At 41.2% G+C, this 26,032-nt stretch overlaps 1 protein-coding gene across 1 annotated transcript in view; it reads right to left on the bottom strand.

The window, feature by feature from the left end:
• Positions 1 to 482: 482 nt before the first annotated feature.
• The window catches only part of LOC310724771 (uncharacterized protein), a gene marked incomplete at its 3' end in the record, with an annotated part of 44,050 nt that continues 18,500 nt past the window's right edge, over positions 483 to 26,032 (bottom strand). Inside the window, exon 2 of the mRNA XM_083539044.1 lies at positions 483 to 593. Coding sequence (XP_083395170.1) covers positions 483 to 593 — 111 coding nt within the window. The remainder of the gene's footprint in view (positions 594 to 26,032) is intronic.

Below are 26,032 nucleotides of genomic sequence, written 5' to 3'. Positions count from 1 at the left end.
GCGCACGCACAGACACACTACCGCATTAACACTGGTTTCAGAAAGCTGGTACACAGAGGCAGTGGTAGTTTGTGCCTGATAAATAGATGGTGTGAGGAAAAATGATGAAAACCTACTGAATACATGATGCCAATGTCAAAATGTGCACTTCCAGGGCCTTGCTCAAGGGCTCAGAAGTGGCAGCCTGGTGGTGATGGGATTTTAACTCAAGACCTTCCAATCAGAACTCAAAAATCTTACCCACTGAGAAACAACTTGCCCATACAACAGCAGGTTGCAATTTTTCGTTTTTTGCCAAAATATTGTGTAAATGTTCTGTCGAAATCAGGACTGAACATGAGCTATAGATACACAAAACAGCTTTTTGCGATTATATAGGTAACGCTAATCTAACTGCACTCTATGCAATTTTTATCTGCATCTGTAACTTGCTCATGCAGGTGATAGAACGGCCATTTTCACATGATTTACTGACATAATGATCAATGAATGATTATCAAACAGACAACGAGCAGGAACTGACCTCCAACCATAATATATGCAGAACCTCTAACAGCCACTAGAGGCGCTTTTCCTTTATCACTAAAGGAACCCTACACAATAGGTTAAAAAAAACAAAAAAAGTCGTTTTAAAAAAATGAGGGGGTGGGGCATAGCACTTACCTGCTCCCAGAATGCACCACAGCACAGGACATTGAGCCCGAAGCAGCATGAAACAGGAAGATAAAAAGAGAGAGGAATATAAAACGTTAGTGCACAGAGAAAAACTGAGATCTTTGATTTCACAGTCGGCTGAGTTTCACTGTAATATAAGCGTGTGTGTGTGTGTAAAACCAGACACCATTAATCTGTAAATACTGAAGTTTTGACACACACAGAGTCTCAAATGCACAATATAACTTAATACTTATGTAATATGTACTAATATCAATAATGCTGTTAGATTCCCATTACACTCATTTCCTACTTGGCAGTCAGGATGTTTAAAAAACACGGAAAAAATAAATCAGTGCTCGTTTACACAGAGTGTACCTGTAGCAAAGGATCAATTGGCCAATCAAAAGCCGCCTGGGACACTTGCATTCCATGTACGAGTTGTTAGTTTATTTTATTCACGGTTGCTTGACAAACCAGTGGGTTAAACTACCAGAAAGAGTAAATGAAAATGCTGTCTAATGAGGTTCAAAAATCATGCGTCATGCAGCTCGATGCTCCACCTCTAGTGCAGGCGTCTAAATCCCACCGTCTGCTGCACTACAAACATCGGCTGAATGTAAAAACACAAAAGGGGAAATGACAGAACCAAGGGAAATAAAGTGCAGCACAAAACGCAGGTCATGTACCTAGTGGCTCTTGCCAGCACGACGCAAAAACTGAACGTAACCTCGCAGTTCAACAGAGCCAGACTAAACAAATATGGCGATCAGACGTAATAAAATCTTGCAGCCAAAACATTCACAAACAACTGCTTGACTATTTGTTGATTTCAAAATATCACAATGTACTACGTCAAAAAAATAATCCTTCAGGCAAGGATAAAGTTACGCAGTGTTCCTCTGAACGGGAATGCACCTCCTCGTTAAGTTTCTGAGTGTGAATACGATGTCTATTGTCCATCATGGCCATCAGCTAGTCAAATAAACCAAGTGTTTGCTCTGAGATGTATTTAGTCTCTATATAGATCCACACAATGGAGCAAATTTGAATTATTTTCCTTTATAGTGTGTGGCGTGACTATGGATAGCACACAAACTAGGGTTGGTCATCCAACACAAGTTAAGGTAGGGTGGACAGGTAGGGTGGACAGAAAGTATATGGTACTTAATGTAAGAAATTAGGCACACACAAATATAGCTTTGTAGGTGATATATTGAAAGGTGATATATTTTAGAACATCCCATTCTTCAAACTTCAAACCATTCTTTACTCTTCTGGGAAGATGTTCCACTAGATTTTTGAATGTGACGGTAGTGATTTGTGTTCATTCAGATACATCAGCAAATCAGGTGCTGATGTAGGTGAGGTGAAGAGGCACAGCCAGTGTTCGTATTCATTCCCGAAGGTGTTCAGTAAGGTTTAGGTCAGCGATCTAAAACAGACTACACCAGATCTTCCAGTCCAACCCATGTAAACCACATCTTCATGGAGGCTGCTTTGTGCACAGGGGCATCGTCATGCTGGATCAGGGTTGAGTCTCTTGGTTCAAGTAAATTTAATGCATCCAAAGACATCCTAAACAATTGTGTGCCACCAACTTTGTGGTAACAGTTTGGGGAAGAATGTTAAGTCTATATACTGTATATAAGTGATAACTGGGATAAACTCTAGTGTCGATTAAGATCAAAATGGCAAACAAAACCATTGTTTGTGGAGAGTGAACTTACCTACACAAAAAGAAAACAGAAAGTCCAATAACAGACATAAATAAGCCAAACTCAACATAAAATTTGTGGGAAGTGGTAACTTGGTGGTTAAGGCTCTGGGTTACTGATAGGTAAGTCTTGGTTCAAGGCCCAGTATCGCCAAGCTGCCGCTCTTAGGGCCCCTGAGCAAGGCCCTTAACCATTTGTGCTTTAAAGGCACTGTATCATAGCTGACCCCAGCTGACCCCAAATTTGCTGAGCTATGCAAAGAAAGAATTTCAGTGTGCTGTAAAAGTACATATATACTACAAGTATAAAGCATCTTTCAAAAGCCAGTCACAGCTTTAGTACCTGTAATTCAAAAAATATACGTTGATTTACAAAGACTGTGCTTTTAATAAACAAGAGACAAATCAAGACACAGTACATATCAAAGTTGGGAAAAATCATCTTTCAGCTGCTCCCATTAGGGGTCGCCACAGCGGATCATCTGTCTCCATACCCCCCTGTCCTCTACATCTGCCTCTTTCAAACCAACTGCCTGCATGTCTTCCCTCACCACATCCATGAACCTCCTCCTTGGCCTTCCTCTTTTCATCCTACCTGGTGGCTCCATCCTCAGCATTCTCGTACCGAATATACCCCATGTCCCTCCTCTGAACATGTCCAAACCTTCTCAATCTCGCCTCCCTCAAAATGATATATTGCACCCAGACACTTGAGTATGCACCAGGGAAGTTTGCAAAATGGATGAACGATTGGGAGACCCCGGGGAAGACCTAGGACATGCTGGAGAGACTATGTCTCCCGGCTGGCCTGGGAACGCCTCGGTGTCCCCCCAGAAGAGCTGGAAGAAGTGTCTAGGGAGAGGGAAGTCTGGGCATCTCTGCTTAGACTGCTGCCCCCGCGACCCGGCCTCGGATAAGCGGGAGAAGATGATGATGATGATTGGGGATACATCTATAGAGTGCCTTTATTCTAAGAGACCGAGCAGACTTTGCACCATCACTAGCCAATAGTGTGCATCTGTTAGCTCATGTATGAAGAAGAGGACAGACAGCCCCATGAGAGGCAACTCATTAAACAGATGTAATAGAGGAAGCACATGATAGCAGTCACCTTCTGTGTTTTCATGGATTCATTACTCAGCTGTAACTGAATAACACAACCAGTAAAGGGGTCTGCATTTAGCCTAATCAATGTGTCATACTTGTCAAGTCTAACGATTACTATGTAAACGTGACCGATTAAAACCCACTAGCCCATCATACTGGAGGAGGCAGAATTTGTAGGGAAAAAAGGGGTGGCTGGTCGATGATTTACCCAAATGCTCTTTTTCCACAGCCTTCAACCAAGTGGTACTTAGTGGAATACAATTTTGAAAAAGAAATTTTCACCTTGAAAATGTCCCTGGACAAAAAAAAAAAAAAGGAATTGTGTGTGTTGTTTCTTGTGAAATACCTATCATGGCAGCACTCACACAATTTTAATTTGAATGAAACAGCCCTGGTCCTGTCAGGTAAAGATGTTGCCCACAAGGCTCCAGTGTTGTTCAGGTTCCAAATACGTTTGGAGGGTTTGGTGATTTTGCAGGCTGGTCAATGTATCAAGGTTCTATTATACTTAATGCAGTAGACACGCACACGCACGCACACGCACACACACGCACACGCACACACACGCACACACACACACACGCACACACACACACACGCACACACACACACACGCACACACACACACACGCACACACACACACACGCACACACACACACACACACACACACACACACACACACCCTCCAGTAATCCTCCTGAAATGTGGGAGTGGCAGGGCTGTGTTTGTTCTGCTGGAATTGAAGCACAACACACAGTATGACCATTCTGTTTCGAAAAACCAGGTGCACAAACTTTCGAACTCTGGTATTGGTAGATGCAATGTATTGTCTTATTGTTTTGTTTTTATTTGTTTATTTTTTTAGTCTTCACGCACCATAAGGGGCATTGTGCGGCACGTGCCAAATGGCTTAATTGGCGTTTCCATAGCATAGTTTTTTTTTTAACAGGGTTTGGCTGCTAGCCCAATGTCCACTCTCCTTTCACGGCCAGACCTGAGACCGTCCATGGCACAGTACTTTATCCCCATTCCCACAACGGAGCACCTATTGGGGTTAAGGGCTTTGCTCAAACCCACAACCCCCTGATCTAAAGTTCTATGCCTTAACCCCTGGACTCCCACCTCTTCCGTATTGTTTTATAAACAATGGTAAAAGAACATGTAGTAGTAATTACAAAATAAAATTAGAACACAGACACACTGCATTTTGGGACTCAGCCTTTTTTCATAATTATCAGAGGAATCTGAACCGGCACACACTGCACAAAACTCCCGAGTGCTACGCTCTCATTAAACAGCTGGAACAGACGGATCACGAAACAACAAACACCACAAACTGTTCCTCCACTGTTCTCGTTCTCAGAAGGCCGAATAATAGAGCAGGAGCAAATGGCTGATTAACCCTGTAGGAGCCGAGCGCACGCAGGAGCATTCCGTAACAGGCCAGCAGGTGGCTGTATATCAAAATAAAAGTCTGCTTGGTTTTGCGAAGCCTAAATAAACTCGGGCGATTACCGCGGCAGCTGCGCAAACCCCACGATCAGCGGCCGAGTGAGGACACTCTCTGACACAACACACTCGAACACACTCAGGGACGAACACAAGCAAGTTCCTACACAATGCACACACAGAACAAGGAGAGCATGCACGAAAGGACGGAACACCGAGGGAGGAGAAGAGGGAGGAAAATTAGGTGATAATGTGGGAGAGAGAGAGAGAGAGAGAGAGAGAGAGAGAGAGAGAGAGAGAGAGAGAGAAGAAGTAAAGATAAATGAAGAGTTGTTTGCAATCTTAAGTTTGATATGTAAGTTTACCTCAGTTTAACCCGGAGAGGAAAGAGACAGACAGAAATGTGTGAGGATGAGAGAAAGAGAGAGAGATGGAAAGGCAAAGACAATGAGAGACAGACAAATTGGCAAAAATGAACAGACAGGAGAGACAGCAGGACGGGAATAGAGAGAATAAGGCGGACAAACGACAAAGCATTTAGAAACACAGAGACAAACAGACAGATAAGCAGACAGACAGAAGAGACCTAGAAAGACAACAGGAAGAAAATCAATAGAGATAAACAGACAGACAGACCCGAAGAGACACAGAGAAACAGAAAAACAGATAGACAAGCAGGCACACAGAAGAGACCTAGTGAGACAATCAAGAGAGAAAAAGACAGACAGACATGAGAGACAGCAGGGAAAGAATCGAAAAAGAAAGAGACAGACAGAAGATACCTAGAGAGACGAGAGAGAAAGAGAAACAAGAAAGAGAAAGAGATAGACAGACACACACACACACACACACACACACACACGGGTAGGCAGGCAGGCAGATAAGAGAGACTTAGAGAATCAAGAGAGAGAAAATGAAGGACAGACATACACAGATAGACAAAGAAAGACAAGGGAGATTCGAGTGAGAGAAAGAGACAGATGGACAGAAGGGAATGAGACACAGCAGAGAAACGGCATGTCAAACAGAAAAACAGACAGATCAAAAGACAAAAACAGAAGAAAGAGACACAAGAGAGATTGGCAGACAGGATAAAAGAGAAAGACAGGAAGCAGACAGACATTCTAAAGGTCATTAAATTTCATTTTAAAAAAATCGGCCCCTCTCATGGTTTATAATATTAATGTGGTATGAATGTGTTATTGTGTTTAACATTATGATGTTCTTTAGACCTGGTTAGGAAGCACGGTGTAAATGTCACACTCAAAAAGCAGACGAGTAAAAAAATTTTTGTCGTTTTGTCGCTGTTTGTTTTTTTACACACATTGCATGACGCTCCTATGTTGTAGTCTGGTTAAGAATATAAGAAGACGACTGAGGCACAGAGCAGGAGTGTGAATGAGCACAGGGAGGGGGGGGGAAAAAACTCTTAAGCGGACGTCAGGTGAGCCGTTCACACGATCATCTCTACACTCCCACTTTACAAATTCATGTAAAATATAAGTAAAGAAAATCAGTGTAATCCATATAAAAACCGGCAGCAGTTCAAATCCATCATACGATTAGAATCCGAACGTTCACGAGTCTAACAAGTAAAAATAACAAAAAATCTGAAGCTCTTGCAATCGAATTTTTGAACAAAATTTTTCTTATGAACGATTGCACATCCAGCTTAAAGAACGAGGCTCAGGAGGTCTGTGGATGGACCGGAGCAGGATTTTAAGATCACTTACAGCATAAAAAAACAGATTTATTTAAAAATTTCAGCACGAGAGTTAAGTTTGAGCAAATGAGGAGATGAAAAGGCTGCACTAAAGCGCTGCTGCATCGCTCTCTTCAGAGGAGTACAAAATGAGAGGAGAGAAAATGAATGGCAGAGATGAAATGGCTGCATGAAAAACAAACAAAAAGTATAGAGCCAGACAGAAAGATGAAGGACAGAAATAGTAAAGACAGCAGGGAGAAAATCAAGAAAGGGAAAGAGACAGACAGACAAAGACAGGAGAATCAAGAAAAGAGAAATAGACAGACAGACAAAGAATCAAGAGTGAGAAATCGACAGACAGAGAGTGATAGAAGCAGAGGGACAAAGATAACTAAGTTGAGAATCAAGAGCGAAAATGGGACAGACAGAAACAACCAGAGAAAAAGAAGAGCAAATTAAGAGAGAGAAAGCGAGAGAAGGAGACATACTGATAGAAACAGACAAAAGAGAATTAAATGACAGAGAGAGAGAGAGAGAGAGAGAGAGAGAGAGAGAGAGAGAGAGAGACAGAGAGAGAGAGACAGAGAGACAGAGAGAGAGAGAGAGAGAGAGAGAAGTGAAAGACAGACAAATGAGACACTTTGTTTAGATAGAGGAGAAGTGAAGATTAATCCTGCATTAGAGATCTCTCAGAAATGGGAAGTTGGAACTACAGTTTTTGACCCACCATGCAAACCTTAAAAAAAAAAAAGGGGGTGCATCTCAATCCGCTCCATAGCTCCCTACTACCCTAGATTCCCTAATACTGGTTTACAACTGGTTTACAAAATTGGGACACTGATGACCAGTTTCAGGACTACTCGATTTAAGGGATTTTTTGGAAGATAGCTGAGAGGAAATTATGTCCACATTTCCAGTAAGAGAACACAGGATTGCATGGATGCTCCTGGTTTTTGCAGTGCATTATGGGATTATTTTGAAAAGCAAAAGTTCCAGTACACTGAAAACATTTTGCCATTGGGTCCTTAAAATCGACTCCCTGATCCCTGGCTGCTGAACCAGGGAGCTAATTGAGACGCACCCATGGACCCGTGGACAGAGCGATGTTGATTTACCCTTCTCCGATCAGCAAACTGTAGGATCAATAGTATAGATTTAACAAGCGGATATATCTGTGTGTTGACTGATCTAAAGCAAATACTCGTATGTGCAATAAAACTCACTTAACCCTAAGAAGTGCTGCTTTGTTTGCTGTTCTTTCTGTGAGCATCCATGTTGATTTGAAAACACTCGACCTCAAAGGAAGAGAAACTCGTCCTGGGTTTACGAGCAAAAATTTTGGATCAGAAGGTCACAGATACAAATCCTGGCACCACCACCAAGCTGCCAAGGGCCCTTAAGCAATGGCCCTTAACCCTCAAATGCTTATTTGTATGTCGCTCTGGAAAGGGGATCTGCCAAATCCCGTAAATGTATCATGTGAAATGTAATGGAATGAAGGCTTAATACCACAGATGCTATCAGCAGGTTGTCGAATGGCATTGTGGGTAATGGGCCAATATGTAAAGAATTTCCATTTGTTTAACATTTTTCAAAAATGATAACCTAAATTTTTTTCAGTTACCTAAAGTAGAGACTTAGGTGAGTTCTGAGACTGAGTTTAATTTGTAAATTGTAATGAAAATGGGAATGCTAATTCCGACTCATGACTTGAAGGCTCTCCAGATCAGGAAGCTGCTGAGAAAAATCCCACTAGCCAATTAAAGTAAAGAGCCTTTAAGCCCCGCCCCCATTCATCAGGAAGCTGCTGAGGAAAATCCCACTAGCCAATTAAAGTAAAGAGCCTTTAAGCCCCGCCCCCAGTCAGAGGTTTGCCCCAGACTGGTGAATTTATAAGCTCATGACAAAACTCAGTTTTTTTTGTGTCAGAATGCATGTTTTGTACAATTAATGCTTTTAGACACAAATGACCAAAAGGCTGTGGACACCTGACCACACGATTCTAACATCTCATCCCCATTTGCTGGTATAATTCCCTCCACTCTTCTGGGAAGATGTTCCACTAGATTTTGGAGTGTGCTTGTGGAGACTTGTGTTGATTCAGTCTCAAGGGTGTTAGTAATGTCAGGTACTGATGTAGGTGAGGTGAGAAGGCCTGGGGTGCAGTCGGTCTTCGCATTCATCCCATTGGTGTTCTGAGCTCTAAAGCAGGAGATCTTCCACTCCAACCCATGAAATCCATATCTTCATGGAGCCAGCTTTGTGCACTGAGGCATTGTCATGCTGGAGGTCACCCAAATGAGGATGGGTTCCCCTTTTCAGTCTGGTTCCTCTCAAGGTTTCTTTCTCATAAGATTTAAGGGAGTTTTTCCTTGCCACAGTCACCATGGCTGCTCATCAGGGATTACAACACATCATTCACCTTGACTGTTCAATTCTGTAAAGCTGCTTTGAGACAATGTCTGTTGTGAAAAGCGCTATAGAAATACACTTGACTTGGAACAGCTTTGGGTCTGCTAGTACGAGTGATGAAATAATAAAATGCTACCACTAGAGGCATCCTATACAATTGTGTGTGGAGAAGAACCGCATATGGATAGAAAAGTACTTTTATTCATATTGTATGTATGCAATAACAGTTTTAAAGTTAAAAAACATTTTCTTTACTCGACTCAAGTGTAACTGAAACTACTATATTTGTGTCAACAGTATAAAGTAATTTTGCAATACAAAGGTGTAAATTGAGGCATTGCTAGTTCCAAGCGCTTCCAAAGACATCCTGTCCACCTGTGTATGGAGAAGGACCACACATGGCTGGAAAAGTCCCAATACTTTTGTCCATATTGTTTATATCCATAAACTTGTCTAATAAAAATAATTAAGATCTAATGGTAATTATAAATAGTATAAAGACATTCAGGTGGATTTTACCTTTATGAGAGAGAGATATTTCACTTATATAACAGCAACCTGTCTGTGTGTGTGTGTGTGTGTGTGTGTGTGTGTGTGTGTGTGTGTGTGTGTGTGTGTGTGTGTGTGTGTGTGTGTGTGTGCGTGCGAGAGAGACTGACTTGGCTAAGAGTGCACTTGTACACCCGTATTTGCATGGTGTGTGTGTACAGTAACACTGTACATATGTGTGTGTGTGTGTGTGTGTGTGTGTGAGCGTAACACCAGAGGACCTGCGTCTCAGGCGCATGCAGTGTAATCCTCTTACTGTCTACTGAGTGCATGCCCAATACTGACATTATATAACAACTAATCCACACACACACACACACACACACACACACACACACACACACACACACACACACAGCCATGCCTTGACCTCTCACACACTAGGGCAAGTGCACAGACACACTCGCGTCAACTCTCTTTCCTCCTGCATGCATGTTCTTAATGTTACATGCTGCACATAACAATCTTGGGGCTTCTTTCTAGTATTAGCAATGTCCAGAACGTCATGTTAGCTGTCATCTTTCGAAATGCCGTCGCAGAACCCTGTAGAATGCAAATAAGCCCAATAATAAATCCAATTTTTTTTGGGGGGTTGACTAGATCTGTGCGTGTTTTAGTAACAATAGCGTCCCGTCATAGGGGTTCAAACTACATTGTTCAAATTAGCGCAAATCCGAACACTGATACGTCTCATGCTCTCCGTTTTTGTTGTTGTTTATAAATCGCGAGGCATAGGACAATCGCAACATGCGGCAATATGGTCGCAAGATAGTGTCACTGCTGTTCTCTAGCACGCGTTCCGTCCTCATCTAAAATGTGACTGCGGCATGAAGACTCACATGACTCAGGTGATGTTTTTGTTACCGATACGTCGCCTCTGAGGAAGCAGACAAAACATTTGAAAAGTAACTTCACACTCGCTCGTGTTTGCTTTACTATTGACCCTGGTGAGGACATCAGTATTAATGCAACTAATTACTTGTAGATTGAACTCTCACTTCAACCTCTGTAGCCAAAAGGAAACTCAAATCTTTGCTCATTTGGTCCAGTATTTCCCCTCTTTCTCCAATTTTTTGTTTTACAACCAAGAGCTAAAACAGACGTGATGTTATATCATCTCTAAACTCAAGAATTTACACCTAATATCACCTAATATTAAATTAGGAGAGAAATTTTACTTTAAATAATGTAGACCCTCTATATTAGATCTAGTATAGCCAGTTACCATTTAAAAAAAAAAAGGGAAAATGAGTGGACTTAGAGGCATGTGTTAGTGGGTGGGATTATGAGGGCATCTAGACAAGATTTTGTCCTCAAAGTTGATGTGTTAGAATTTGAGAGAGTTGGACAAGGGCCAAATTGTGACGTCCAGACAACTGGTTTAGAGCATCTCCAAAACTGCAGCTCTTGTGGGATGTTCCTGGTCTGCAGTGGTCAGTATTTAAAAAAAAAGTGGTCCAAGAAAGGAACAGTGGTGAACCGGCGACAGGGTCGTGGACGGCCGAGGATCATTGATGCACGTGTGGAGCAAAGTCTGGCACGTGTGGTCCGATTCAACAGACAAGGGGAAACTAACAATATTAGGCAGGTGGTCATAATGTTATGCCTGGTCGAAGTGTATAGGATTCATCAGATCAAGTCAAAATATTCCTTCGCTCCCTGGTCCAGTTCTAATGCTCACTTGCCCATTGTAGGTGTTTTCGGTGAAGGAAATCAATTCTGAGAACTGGTTGTTCACTCGGTGCCTAATATATCCCTCCACTTGGCAGGTGCCACTGTAAGGAGTCCTTTGCTTCACCTGCCAGTGGATTTAATGCTATAGCTGATTGTGAGTGCTGCAATAATTTCACACACTATACAAGTATAAATGTGCACCTTCATTTATCAGCACTATCCTATGGGTCCAAATTTAAATTAAGAAGCCTAGGTGGGCAGCATTTCTGGGCAAAGTTTGCGCTCTTGGGAAAAAGTCAGTCTCAGCTGGAGGCCAGCATAAGGACAGCTGATTTCTGAGATTATTCATTTTGGCAGGATTTGAAGGCAGCCTCGAATGTTTCCTTCTCCATGGAGTCATCTTGGCAAGCTGAGGTTGAATAACTATAATCTTCATGTGGCACCGTTTGATTAAATGATGAGAAAAAGGCCAAGTGCAGATCAGCATACTGTATTCCACAATACGTTAGCTAATTGTCCACTGCAGTAAACATTTTGTGGTTTTTCTGCCCATTATAGGGATACTTGGTGTGAGGTGGGAATAAGTCCTGGATGAGATGCCAGTTTACCCCAGGGCACAATGAACACACATTTATTCACATATAGGGAGCAATTTTGAGTAGCCAGCATGTTTCTGAGAGGTGAGAGGAAACCGGAGAACCCAGTGGAAACCCGCATGGACACAAGGAGAACATGTAAAACATTGTACATACAAGTGAACCCGAGCACTAGATAGAGACTAGATAGTCGCCTAGATAGATCTCAATTGTCTTTGGACCACCTTCTAAGAAGGAATTTTAATTTGGGCCAGAAATTCCCTCGAACGAATTCTGATGTGATAACACTAGCCAGACCTATCGCGTTGTTAAAATCGTGTTTTGGTGACACTGTATTTTAAGGATCACAAATCGGACAGTAATCACTCATTAAGAACTGCATGTGTAAGACACAAGAACCTAATTTTGTCTTATAGCCCCTTTACACTTGGTTTTGTCCTAACAATGGTGTGTCAACTTTAATGTTTAAGATTGTTACAATTAAAAGACATATGTTAAAATGTATGTTAAGTAAACTGACTGTGATTATTTAAGAGATTGGTCATGTGCAGTTTGTTCTCAGGTTGAATCACAAAACAGTGAATTTTTCACTGCCATATTAAATGTACGTTCGTATTTGATTTGATTTGTATAATTTGAAAACAACAACCCAGCCATTATGGTTGCACAAACCAGTGCACTCTTAGTGCCAGTCCCAAGCCCGGGTAAATGGGGAGGGTTGCGTTAGGAAGAGCATCCAGCGTAAAACATGTGCCAAATCAAATATGCGGATCACAAAAGAGAAATTAATACCGGATCGGTCGAGGCCTGGGTTATCAACGACCACCACAGGGTACCGGTGGAAATTGGGCTACTGTTGGCTGAAGAAAGAGAAGGAGAGGAGGAAGACGTCTACAGAGACGGCAGGGAAAGGAGACGTGTAGGAGAGTGGAGGTTTGGGTTGGCATTTTAAATGTTGGTACTATGACCGGTAAAGGTAGAGAAGTAGCTGATATGATGGAGGTAGATATGTTGTGTGTTCAGGAGAAAAAATCATTTCGTTGTGGAAAGTTCGAGTCAGAAGTTTATGTTGAACTGTATGTTGGTGATCAGTAGATACCACCGAGCGCCAATCGGTTCAAAACAGAACGCTCGCTCTAACCCTGATTGGTGGCTTGCTGCATGTTTGACCAGTTAAGGTTTTATCTGCTCGTAAATAAAAAAAATATATAAGAACGACTTGATTTCACAAAATTTAGTGAGGTGTTCCCTATTTAAGTGCAGTAACGAATTATATTTACTTTGTTACTGTCTAGCGCTGAGAGCGGGGAAACATACTCTTTATTAGTTTGATACTTATACACATTTACACTGTGTTCTGAGCACCTACAAAGGGTGTTTATTTTTTCACAAGATTTGCAATTAGTATTTTTTATTTCCAAGTAAGAAGTACATTGTGAGGACAAAAACAAGTGTAAAAGGAGTTAACAAAACTAAACTAAAAAGTGAACCAAAGCCTTATATAAAACTAGTAATCAACTAGCTGATTTAACTTGCAGTTTTCAGCTTACAAATGCAGTTTTTAGCCTTTAATTCCTGACCAATTTCTGATCGTTAAAATAAAACGTTACCCCTGCTTTATTGTTAAGGCATTTTTGCTGGATGGTGATTACACAAATTTTGACACATTAAATTATTACACGCTGCATCATTAAGGTGCGAGCATAGCCTTTTATCCTGTATCCTTAGTCCCAAATAAATACACAATCGTTCTGATATTCGCTTTTGTTAAGAACTATTAATAATCAGCGGCAAACAAATGTGCATTTCTTAAACAATTATACACACTAATTTTTTTGCTTTTGTTCAGGAGGCTTTACAGACGAGTGCATGAATGCAGACCCTTTCGCAGCACGCGCTATGCTTTCACACCGTGTCTGAGCGAATGCGAGTTCATGCGTTTAGCTATTAGAGGAAATTAAACCTGCAGCTTTATAACCACAGTGCATCGGAAAGTATTTAAAAAACACCTTATTCTGGGATTATTATAGCAATTATTCTCACACGGTCATTCTCAATCCACTCAACAGCTCACACACACACACAAACGAACACACACTAAACCTCTGAAATGAAAAGTGGCAAGTTTTTAGTGCCCTAATTTACACACAACAGACCAGTGATTTTGTACCTTTCTTTCCTCTTTTTCCACCCATTCTCTCTCTCTCACACACACACACACACACACACACACACACACACACACACACACACACACACACACACACACACACACACACACACACACACACACACACAGGGAAAGACAAAAGCGGGCATTTTCTCTCTCCAAGTCCTAAAAGAGAAGGCAGTGAAAGAGCCATTAGACACCATAAACGAGTCGACCCCCCACCCTGCACTTCCTCTCTCCCCCTTCTCCTGCGCTATATTTACTAAGAAAAGGAAAAGCATAAACTTTAGTGCCATTGTGTTTATAATTATGAGGTATAACTGTAGCAAACAGAGTATTATTTTTTACATAACACGCACAGGTAGAGAAATGCTAAGTCCAAAGCAGGTCAGTACACGCGTGACAAAAACACACGATAAACCCAAACTCAAGGTGAGATTTGCGGAAGCAGACTTTTTGTGTGGGGAAAGAAAAAAAAAAAAAAAAAGAGTTTTAGTTCTGCGTGTATGTTTGTATGCTGTGGACCGAATATTATAATTTCATGAGCATAGATTTTGGTTGGTCATTAATAACGCTGAGTTGAGAGTCTATCACACCTGAACCATGCTAAAGAGTAATCCATGCATATAGGGGTAGAGTTATCAATCGAAGGAATTTTTCGCAAAGTCGGCTGAACAGCGACACGAAGACATTCGGAGGATGGCCTGGTGTCAAGAAGGGCAGCATAGAACAACTCCTCTCCAGAAAAAAACAGCAGGGACAAACTATTAAAGCTTGTAAGGAGAAGAAAACCGTCAGTCCTGTGTCATGCCAACGGTAAAGCATCCTACAAAATCAAACACGAATGAGATCCATGGGCCCAATAGAAAATGTTACATTATACCAAATGTTATGCTAAAATTGCTACGGTTCCTTTCATTCATTAATAATATTTGCAACGATATAAATAAATAGAAAACGTGACTCTACTGAACTAATGCAGTTGTATTTTCAAATAAAATTTTTTTTTATCCATTTCTAGTTCTGCTTCATATACAGTACAATTTATAAACAATACAATTTATTGCAAAAGAGTTTAAGACCCAATACAGTGACCTCCAATAAGAGACAAAGCTGGGTCTGTTTATTTTTCCCCCTAAATTGTATATTTTCCATTTTTCCCCTTTTCTCATATATGGAATGGTGGAGCAAATCAAAGCACACCACAGGCCAATTATGGCCCCTCAGGCTGTAGTTTGGACATTTCTGCTATAGAGTAATCCATGCCCATACTACAGAATCTGACAGAGTAATCAGTGTATACACTAGAGTATGCTATAGAGTAATCCCTGCACATACTCGGAGACCTCTGGTGCTGATGTGATTACATTACAACTGAGCAGTTGATAGTTAAGGGTCTTGCTTAAGGGCCCGACCGCAGCAACTTGGCAATGGTGGGGTTTAAACTCACGGTCTGAGCTACCACTTCCCCGTATTAGCCGACAGAAACCCATAAAAGTGTTCAGAAGGCTTCTTAGAGTGTTGGGTTTACAGCACTGCATGTATTGGCTTCAAACGAAAATGTCATGCAAATCAGATCAGGGAAAAAAAAAAGTTAAATATCTGATCCTTTGATTTGTTAAATCTTCATTGACTTGATGGACTTTATATTCGAGACACTGGTAAACATTATGACTGGGCTTTCTGGGTAACCGCCTGCATCCCAATGTAGGCTTCTCTAATAAAGTATAATCAAGAAGAGCAAAGGAGAACATGAGGAAGCTTTGAGTCAGCTTTAAGTCATCAAGATCCACCATGTATCTTAAGAAGCTATAATACTATAAATATACTACTAGAAACAATATTATTACAGGGTTTCAGAGGGTTTCACAAAGTCAAATTTAAGACTTGTTGAGACCTTTTAAGACCATTAAGAATTTAAGACCTGTATCACACAAAAACAAAACAAAAAGAAAAACACAAATATATTGTTAGCATCTGGCTTTACCTGAGCCCTAAATTAATATTTTTTCAAGCCAAGTATCGCTCAACTTGCACTTTCCAATAGCTGAAAATTAAAAATGTGTTTTACGTGTTTGGTACAATCTAAGAGAGATTCAGAAAGCTGATTGAAAGCTGACAGAAAGCTGATTGGCTGTTGCATGTTGGTCTCATTTGTGGTCATGAGGCAGCCAATTAAATTTGGTCTAGCGAAAGAACGAAACGAACAAACAAAAATATTCTAAAGTGCTGTGCAAACATTTCAATAAACATTAGAAGTAGCATTGCGTGGACGTCAGGAAAAAAAAGACCTGTTAAAATATGATTTAAAATAAAAAAACATTTTAAGAGCCCACAGAAACGATGTATTTCAAAATAACTAAATTCAGGAGTGCTTAAAAAAAAAAGGTGCAAAGATTTTGCCACCTCGGCATCACTCTCTGGGTGTTAATACATGTCTCTCATATACACACCTTTACACACATATGACAATAAAGCCAGCATTGGGGGGACATTTTATCTTCCTGTTTGCAAATGATTCAAAGTATTTTTAGTCAGCGTTCCCCAATCTCCCCTTCCCTTTCCTCTCACACTATTACCAATGTCTGACAGAGCACGCGAGAAAGACGCTCGGAGAGGAACAGAGAGGCGGAGACAGATAAACTGATTCAGGTAGAATTACAGTAACAGGTACAGCGGGCAATTAACCATGACATACATCAATTGCCTGCTTGGAGAAGACGTTTAACTCAATAACTCCATACAGAAAGGAAAATAAATCACTTTCTCTCATTTGGAGAGGACGTGATTCTCTGAGCGAATCCTCTCTGAAATAAGCACCGTGTACACACGCGTACATGAGCACACACTTAAACACACACTCCGTTGTCATGGTGACTGTGATGCAGACAGCTAGGAACGACCCGGCTGTCGTCTTGGATAAGTCAGAGAGAGAGAGAGAGAGAGAGAGAGAGACAGAGAGAGAGAGAGAAAGAGAGAGAGAGAGAGAGAGAGAGAGAGAGAGAGAGAGAGATGGGGAAAAGATGAGAGATTGTGAACAAGAAAGAGAAAAAGAGACAGGCAGACAGATTCAGAGAAAGAGAATGAGAGACTAAAGGGAGACAGAAGAACGAGAAATGACAAACAGGTAAAGAGATGGTGGTGGAGAGAAAGAGAGCCATGTGATCTATAACATTCATGCCATAGACAGACAAAGAAAGGGAAGAAGGTAGCAATGAGATAAGGACCAGTTAAAAGGCAAAGAGAAAGAGTGAGAAACAGAGAGAGAATGAAAGATTCTAAAAGATAGAACAAGATGAGATGCTTAAGAAAAAAGAGAATGAAAAAAAGAAGTGAGAAACTAAAGATATAGAAAGTAAAACAGTTGGTGGTAAGGATTAAAAACAGGATGTAAGGTTTTCCCTCAGAGCCATAGGTTATGCTGCCAGTATCAACCTTGTGCTGTCCTCACACACACACACACACACACACACACACACACACACACACACACACACACACACACACACACACACACACACACACACACACACACACACACACACTGAGACTGGGTCAGCGTAAGGCCTAAGTATTGTCCCACAGGACTGGCTATTGTGCTCACAGTACTACATTTAATTCAGCTGCTCGAGTTACCAATCCGTCAGTCGGGTCTGAGACACAGGATCAAAGTTTACATTATTCTTAGCTTCCTGTTTTTTGCTAAAGTAAGAATTTCAGATGCAGGCGGTTGAGCTGCTAAAACAGGTCGAAACCACAGATGCTCGTCCATCAGTCAGCGTCATTACCGAAGAAATTCAACTGTCTGAACCTCCAATAGAACATGCACATGCATATTTACATCATGAATATTATGAAATTATTATAGAAATATTACCATTTTATAGAAAAAATTTGTATAATTACTATTCCTGCAGTAATGTTTCTCTCTGCTCCATGGGAGTGTGGCCTCTGTACTTATCAGTTCGAGTAATGGAGGTTTGGCCTCTCTACCTATTAGTTCTAATAATGGAGGTGTGTCCTTTGTACCTATCAATTCTAGTAAAGGAGGCATTGTCTCTGTTCCTAATAGTTGTAGTAAATTAAGCATGGTCTCCATCCTGGTCAGTTCTAGTAAAGGAGGTGTGGCCTCTGTACATGCCAGTCTCTGTGTAGCAGGTGTGGCCTTTGTACCAGTTAAAGGAGATGTAGCCTATGAAACCTGCCAGTTCTAGTAAAGAAGGTGTGGCCATTCACAGTGCAGGAGGTATGACTGAAAAAAGTGTAGCCTCTAGCTGTCAGTGGTAGTAAAGAAGATGTAACTATTCACATCCTAAGAGTTACACATTTCCGTTTAAATAAAAAGGTTTGCACAAAAAAAGTGCTATAAGTGAAACAAAAATCACATTGCAAAGAAGGAGGAGCTTAAGAAGCATTGTGTGTGTGTGTGTGTGTGTGTGTGTGTGTGTGTGTGTGTGTGTGTACCGGACACGTGCTCAGGCTCTCCCAAAGATCATTTCCGCTGAAATATGGATGAGTGTGAATAGCAGAGTACTGCGTTTCACTTTTCTCTTCTTTCTATGCCTAGAAAGCTGAAACTCAATGCAGAGCAGCGTTCCAAGTTCCAACTCTGTGTCACTGAGGATTGAAGGAAACACTCAGATAATGAAGAATTTCTGGAAGTACTTTGCAGAAAGCAGCACGTTACTGAAACATCAAACAAACTGAAAAGATGAGTAGAGAGAGAGAGAGAGAGAGAGAGAGAGAGAGAGAGAGAGAGAGAGAGAGAGAGAGAGAGAGAGAGAGAGAGAGAGAGAGAGATATCATCTTAGCTACTTCAACCAGGAAGTGATCGAACAAAACAATTCAAAGAGACAAAAACTAAAAAGGAACTTGGGTATATGTATTAGCTGTGTGTTAAAGTTTGAAACCACATTATGCATTGAAACTCCAAACAGCTTTGGGAGTAGGGTGATACTTACAAGTCCAATAAAACATGCGGACATAGAGGTTGAAGAGGTCAAAAGGTCATAATCATTCCTTCACTTTAAGCCATGAAGGAGTACGCATACTATATGGGCAACATTCCTGCTCTTAAAGAGTCTTCAGAACCTCTTAAACACAGCCATTTCCTTGTCTTCAGCTCCAAAGCGAAAAGAAACCAAAAATCCCAGCTGCCAGAAAAGTAACGAAAAAAGCAGACAAACTGAGCATGGACTACTTTATGTGACTACATGACGAGTTGTAGTGACGGACACGGCTAATTTCATTTCTCAGCCGGCTGTACGAGACGTGTGTGTGTGTGTGTGTTTACTCGTCTGTAACAGGAGCGTCAGGATTCGGCCCTGCAGATCCGCACGACATGCTGAGATTACCACGCTGACTTACTTAACCCCTCCGACATCGCAGTTATCGCAGCTTATAACAGGCATCGCGTTCGACTCGGTTAATGATTAAACTCACTGAATCAAGAGAGAAAATGGAAACAACTGGGAGAAGAGAAAGCTCGTTTTCTGACAGCTCCTGAGGCTGTATTCACATGAGGAGTTTATTTTTGTACAAACTAAACTAATACACTGTGTGACTGCTGCTGCTTCTGCTTTGCTGTAGACTGCTAGCCAGACTATCAGTTAGATTATATATACAAAAAAATATTGGGACACCAGATTTCAGGTTCTTCTCAAACTGGTACCACAAAGTTGGACGCAAAGAATTATAAAGGATGTCTTTGGATGCGTAGCGTTAGATTTTCACTTCACTTGAACTAGGAGACCCGAACCTGTTCCAGCATTACTTATGCACAATAAAACCCTTGTGCACAAATCCAGCTCCATGAAGATATGCTTTACATGGGTTGGACTTGAAGATCTTGAGTGGCCTGCTATGGAGCTCTGACCTCAACCTCCTATTGAACACCTTTGGAACGCTGACTGAACCCCCAGGCCTCCTCACCCTACATTTGTACCTGACTTCACTTACACCCTTGTGGCTGAATGAGCACAAATCACCACAAGCACACTCCAAAATCTAGTGGAACATCTTCCCAAAAGTGTGAAGGATATTATAACAATAAATGGGGACAAAAGATGTTTAAAAAAGCACATACAAATCTTATCTTTATACTGTATATACACAGAGAGACAGAGATAGTTATTTTTAATTTTATTTCTAAATTGTAACCTTTTTTTCTACAGTTCAACAATCTTACCTGTTCTATTTATTAAATCCAATGTATTCAGTATACAAGTTAAACGGCACTCAAAAATCATCCATCTAGCTCAGTGAGGTCTGGGTGCGGCTGTGACTGTAGTTTTTCATAAGCTGAGCGATCATTTAGAACAGTGATAACCTTCTAGCCAATCAAAATCGAGTATTCAAATAAACTCGCAAAGTAAACTGTTTTAAAACGATTGAAATGTGCATGGGATACAAGTTCGCATCTGTATTACGAAGAATGATTTTTAACATATTTGCATCAGTAAAAAAATTTTTTTTTACGTATAATCATCAATAGATTTTATTACTTTTAATATCTAGAAAGAGAATAATAATTTATATGTAGATCGATTTCTCTTCGCTAAACTGTTTCTCAATCTCGTTCTCTCAGCACCACCGCTGCTTCGTGAACGACGTATCAAAACACTATGGAGACTCATAAAAATATAGATCAACATGGCAGAGGTAGAGCTGCGTCTTCCTGGAGACCGAACAGGAAAAAAGCGTCTTTTTTATTTCATGTTTTTTTTCTTGTTTTTTGCATTAAAAAAGCCTGTTTGTGAAAGGACCATGCTTTAGAAGTCAAAAGGCACTTCAGTAAATTGATTTGCTGTCTGTCTGAACTAAATAAAAGTGAACTATCTGTACCATATTAAATTGCATAGCATCATGTTTTTTCCATTGCATCATATTGCATTGAGTCACATTGTGTTGAATCGGAATGGAAATCGGATTGCGCTGCATAGTGATAGGGGTGAATCATATCGCATCGTTGGCTGTGCATCAAAATGCAAAACGCATTGGCCTCAGTTACGAAGACGCACATCCCAAATATTATTTATATTTTTATATATATTTTATATATATAAGCAACCACCTGTACAGCCTGTTGAATTCCATGCCCGGGAGGATTAAGGAAGTGCTGGATAACAATGGTGCTCACACAAAATACTGAAAATATTGACACTTTGCACACTGTTTTGACACTTAGGGTGTACTCAGTTTTGTTGCCAGTTATTTTGACAATAATGGCTGTATACTATTGATACTATTACTACTTCAAAACTTGCAATAAAATAATATTAAATTTAAAGCTCAAATTTTTAATAAAATCTTACTATATTAATAGTAAAATTGGGGGAAAAGCAGAGTTTGATGCCGAAATTCGAGCAAAAATTTGTGCAGAAATCCTTTGTGGTGGTTCAATCGCACAGCGCTTAAAGATTTTAGCGAGGGAATCGCAGAGCGCCTCACGCAGGTCTGAGTGTGACTCAGGGTCCGAGCGTTGCTGCCTTCAGAAATTGTTCCATTTGTGATTCAGGCCTGAAGGCATCCGAAAGGGGAAGAGCTCGAACAGGAAGGAAATGGACTTTCGAAACAAATGTGCATGTAGAACCCCCCCGACACACACACACACACACACACACACACACACACACACACACACACACACACACACACACACACACACACACACACACACACACACACACACACACACACACACACACACACACACACACACACTCCTGTAGCCGTTGCAGGTAAACAGCTGTACACACTTCATGGCTTTAAAACATCAACAGTATCACGAATCAGGAGTCGAGCCAGTTAATGTTTAAACTCCAACGTTTCCTCGTTTCATTCCATTGCATGCATCCTCAAGTTTTACATCACAGTTTGTACGGCTGTGTGTGTGTGTGTGTGTGTGTGTGTGTGTGTGTGTGTAAAAGAGAGGGAGACAGACACTTATGCACAATTTGGGTTGCGCTGTGGAGCCATTTTTTGCCTTTTTACACCTTTAATCCAAGGCTTTACACACTAGGATTAGGTGTGTGTGTGCCCATGTGTGTGCGTGTACAATGTTCGTTACTGTGTTTCCCTCCCTAAACTTAAAAACATTTTGGTTTTTTCAGGCCAAATCCCAAACTGCTTCCTATTTACTATGTAGTGTTCACTACAGACAGTATAACAGAGAAGGGCTGTTATTTAACATGCAGTCACAGAAGTGTGTTTTTGTGTGTGTGTGGTGTGTGTGTGTGCTCGTCACCACTTTACACCTGCAAGCCAGAGAAAAATTGTTTACCTACAACGATTACAGGCCTCTGTGTGTGTGTGTGTGTGTGTGTGTGTGTGTGTGTGTGTGTGTGTGTGTGTGTGTGTGTGTGTGTAAACGCACTCATTCACACCATTCAGGTACTAAATGTTTGAAAAAATAATGCACGCACAAACACAGTTTGGTTTCCGTTTTAAAACCATATTCACATTGCCACACCTGCACTTTGAACCTCACCTGAACTCCTTTTAACCCCACTCGCGCGCGCGCGCACGCACGCACACACACACACACACACACACACACACACACACACACACACACACACACACACACACACACACACACACACACACACACACACACACACACGTTTTTGCATGTCTGATTAGGCTGAACTATAAAATTATAAAAGCACCTGTAGAGTGCAGACATTTCTATTTGTGTGTGTGTGTGTGTGTGTGTGTGTGTGTGTGTGTATGCGTGTGGTGTGCGTTCTGCATAATTAACTATATTGGAAAACGAAGTGCTGGTTAAATAGCTGTGTGTGTGTGTGTGTGTGTGTGTGTGTGTGTGTGTGTGTGTGTGCGCGCCTGATGACTCTCATCTATTTTTAACTCAATCTCTTAAGGTTTCAATGAGACGCTGAGGCAAAGTCCTGCTTCAAGGCATCGCCTTTATCAATAATGTATCAGTGTGTCTTTAGTACGGACACACACACACACACACACCCTTTAGGTTTGTTCTTCATCACACCCACTGATGTGTAATGCATTCTAGCATAGCATTGAATCCGCGGTATGATTACTTTGTGCACTACCAGTCAGTCAATCAGCCTGTGTGTGTGTGTGTGTGTGTGTGTGTGTGAATAAGGTTGACAGGTCCGATGAGCCAAAATGGTTTCCCTACCAACAGTGGGTGTTTGCTTTCCTGTCAGCTGGAGCCGCCTAGTTGCATGTCCTTAACTTCCTCCTCCTCCTCCCCCCCCTTTCTCTCATCATCTGTTTTTCTGTCCTTTTCATCCTATGATTTGCATTTCAATACTGATGGGCGTGGTCTCTTTCCAGAAGACTCCGCCTACACCGCTACAGAGCACAAATGCTCACTGAATGGTATAATGAACTCGCACGCTACGGCCTTCGCGGTTGTTTTGGTCAGCGATGGGAGACGTTAGTTCGTTCTGGTGCCTCATGATTGTAAAGACACCTGCAATACGTTCGCCAAACTTAACCGTCTGATAAAATTAACTGGAGACTTTACCGCCATCGTGTGCATTTGCTAGGGGGAATGAATCACGTCCTAATTGCTCACGTCGGCCCCTTACGCATCGCACATGACTTCCTTAAATGCGACAGTCTGACCTTCTCTAGGTCTCGTCTAGCCTGGAGTCTGGAGTTCTTCCTCTTAGTCGTTCTTTCCCTTCCACTACATCCCGACCGCCGTCTGAAGGTTCATGAGATCGCTATAGAGGAGGCGACGTATGCAAATCCTATGTATACCGCTTTATTAAGCACCGTCTCATTTTCAGTCTTTCCAAAAGAGACAAAAACACACATTTGTAGCTGTTAAACTCCAACAAGGTCGTTGGCCAAGGGGAAAAAAAAGTCTCCTTGTTACTCTGTGTACACGTTTACAAAAGGAGCTTTATATTTATTCGAGCGTCAGGTTTAGAATCAGCTTTTTCGTTTAATTCTTTACCAGGAAAGTTAAAGGGTAAAGCAAGACTCCGTCGTTGGACTTGTGATCGGAAGGACGCAAGTAAAAATCCCAGCACCATCAAGCGACCACTGTTCGGCTCTTCAGCAAGGCCCTTAACCCTCACATGATCAGTTGTATAAATGAGATAAACACAAATCGCTTTGGATGATAGAAATGTGGAAGTGTTGTAATATAATGTAATACGGTGGCCAGCGGTTTAACCATAAGAACGCTACTTGCACCAGACTCCATGTTGAATGTTACCAATACTGGTCATGAGTACCATGTGAATAATAGATAGACAGATAAAAATATACATTCTGTAAAGAACAGTAACCAGCTTATCTATAAACAATACACAATGTATATATAAATAATACCCATATCAGCTAATATACTATACTTCCCCTTCTAGGTGTGCTTAGTTTCAGACATCACCAGATCTGAACATACACTATATGGACAAAATATGGTGGACACCTCACCCTAAAATTGGTATAAGGTTTTTTTTTTTTTTCCTAATTCCACATTCAGTCCTCATTTGCCGTTATAATAACCTTCTGAGAAGATGTTCGAATAGTCAGGTACTGATGTAGGTGGAGTGAGGAGGCCTGGGGTGCAGTCAGCTTTCACATTCATCCCAACGGATTGAGGTCAGTGCTCAATAGCATGGACACTCAAGATCTTCAAGTCCAACCCTTGGAGGCCGTTGTTATGCAGGTTTGGGTCTCCTAGTTCAAGTGAAGGGAAAATCTTATGCAAAACATCCAAAGACATCTGGTGCGTCTCTAACTTTTAAGAAGGAACCACAAGAAGAAGGACTTTTGGGTGGAAAAGTCAGCTGCCATAATACCTTTCTCCACCGAGTGTTACATGCAGCAAACACTAAAACCTAAACAGAGTTGAAGAACATGTTCTGTGACGTCTCTGACTGATTCATACTGAATACCTTACTCATTTTAGTATCAGTCTCTGTATACTTCCCATGAAAGAAAAGTTACTGATGTATCCCTCGTCTCAACTTGATTGATTGAAGAAACAATTTGAAACACAAGACCTAATTAATGACCCAACTTGCTTATTAAAGTAGGAAAAGTCCTTATTAAAGTCCTGCAAAAGGTGACTTACTCGTCCACTTGCTGGGTCGGTGTCTGACAGGGATTTTTATTTAGGTCTGTAAAAGACTTAAACAGGTATTGAAGTGAGTCATTTCACTCAGTGTTCCTTCAAACAAACCGCTTACTAGTAAAAAAAAAAAGTTGTTTTTCTGTCTCGCATTATGGAGGCATGAGCTCAGTTTCTGGTAAACGCTTTAGCACATCGAATGCCTTATTCCTGGTTAGAGAATGTGTGAATGAGTCTATTACTGATGCGTTTTTGTTACTATGAGCCGCTTTAGTCTGCATAATAACGTAGTTATTCTGCTACAATACTGCAAGTGCAGCCTTGGGAATGTTTGACAAATCGACAGGTGGTAGGAATAAAGTTAGGGTCATAAGCCCAACTCTGTTCCAGCATGACAATGCTCCTGTGCACAAAGCCAGCTCCATGAAGATATGGTTTACATGGATTGGAGTGGAAGATCTTTAGAGGCCTGCTATAGAGCTCTGTCTAACCTCAACCCTACTGAACACCTTTGGGATAAACTGGAACGCTGACTGCACCCCCCCAGGCCTCCTCACCCTACATCAGCATCAAAAGTTTACTAACACCCTTATGGCTGAATAAGTGCAAATCCCCACAAGCACACTCCAAAATCTAGTAGAACAGCTTTCCAGAAGAGTGGAAATGGGGACTATATGTGGAATGAGATGTTGGAAAAAAAGCACAATCTTATGGTGTCCACAAAGTTTTGTCCATGTAGTGTGCAAGTCTATATTGCAAATAACGGTACACACAAGTCACGGTTCGGTACGTACCTCGGTTTTTGTCACGGTTCAGTTCAATTACGGTACAGTCAGGAAATGCAAAAGATAAAATTGCTTGTTTTAAATAAAATAAATAAAATGCCTGCTTGCTTGAATAATATACTATTTTATAAAAACAAT

The sequence above is a fragment of the Silurus aristotelis genome (genome assembly GCF_946808225.1).
Source record: "Silurus aristotelis genome assembly, chromosome: 4".
NCBI classification, from domain to species: Eukaryota; Metazoa; Chordata; class Actinopteri; order Siluriformes; family Siluridae; genus Silurus; species Silurus aristotelis.
This window is presented reverse-complemented; position numbering and strand designations above follow the sequence as displayed.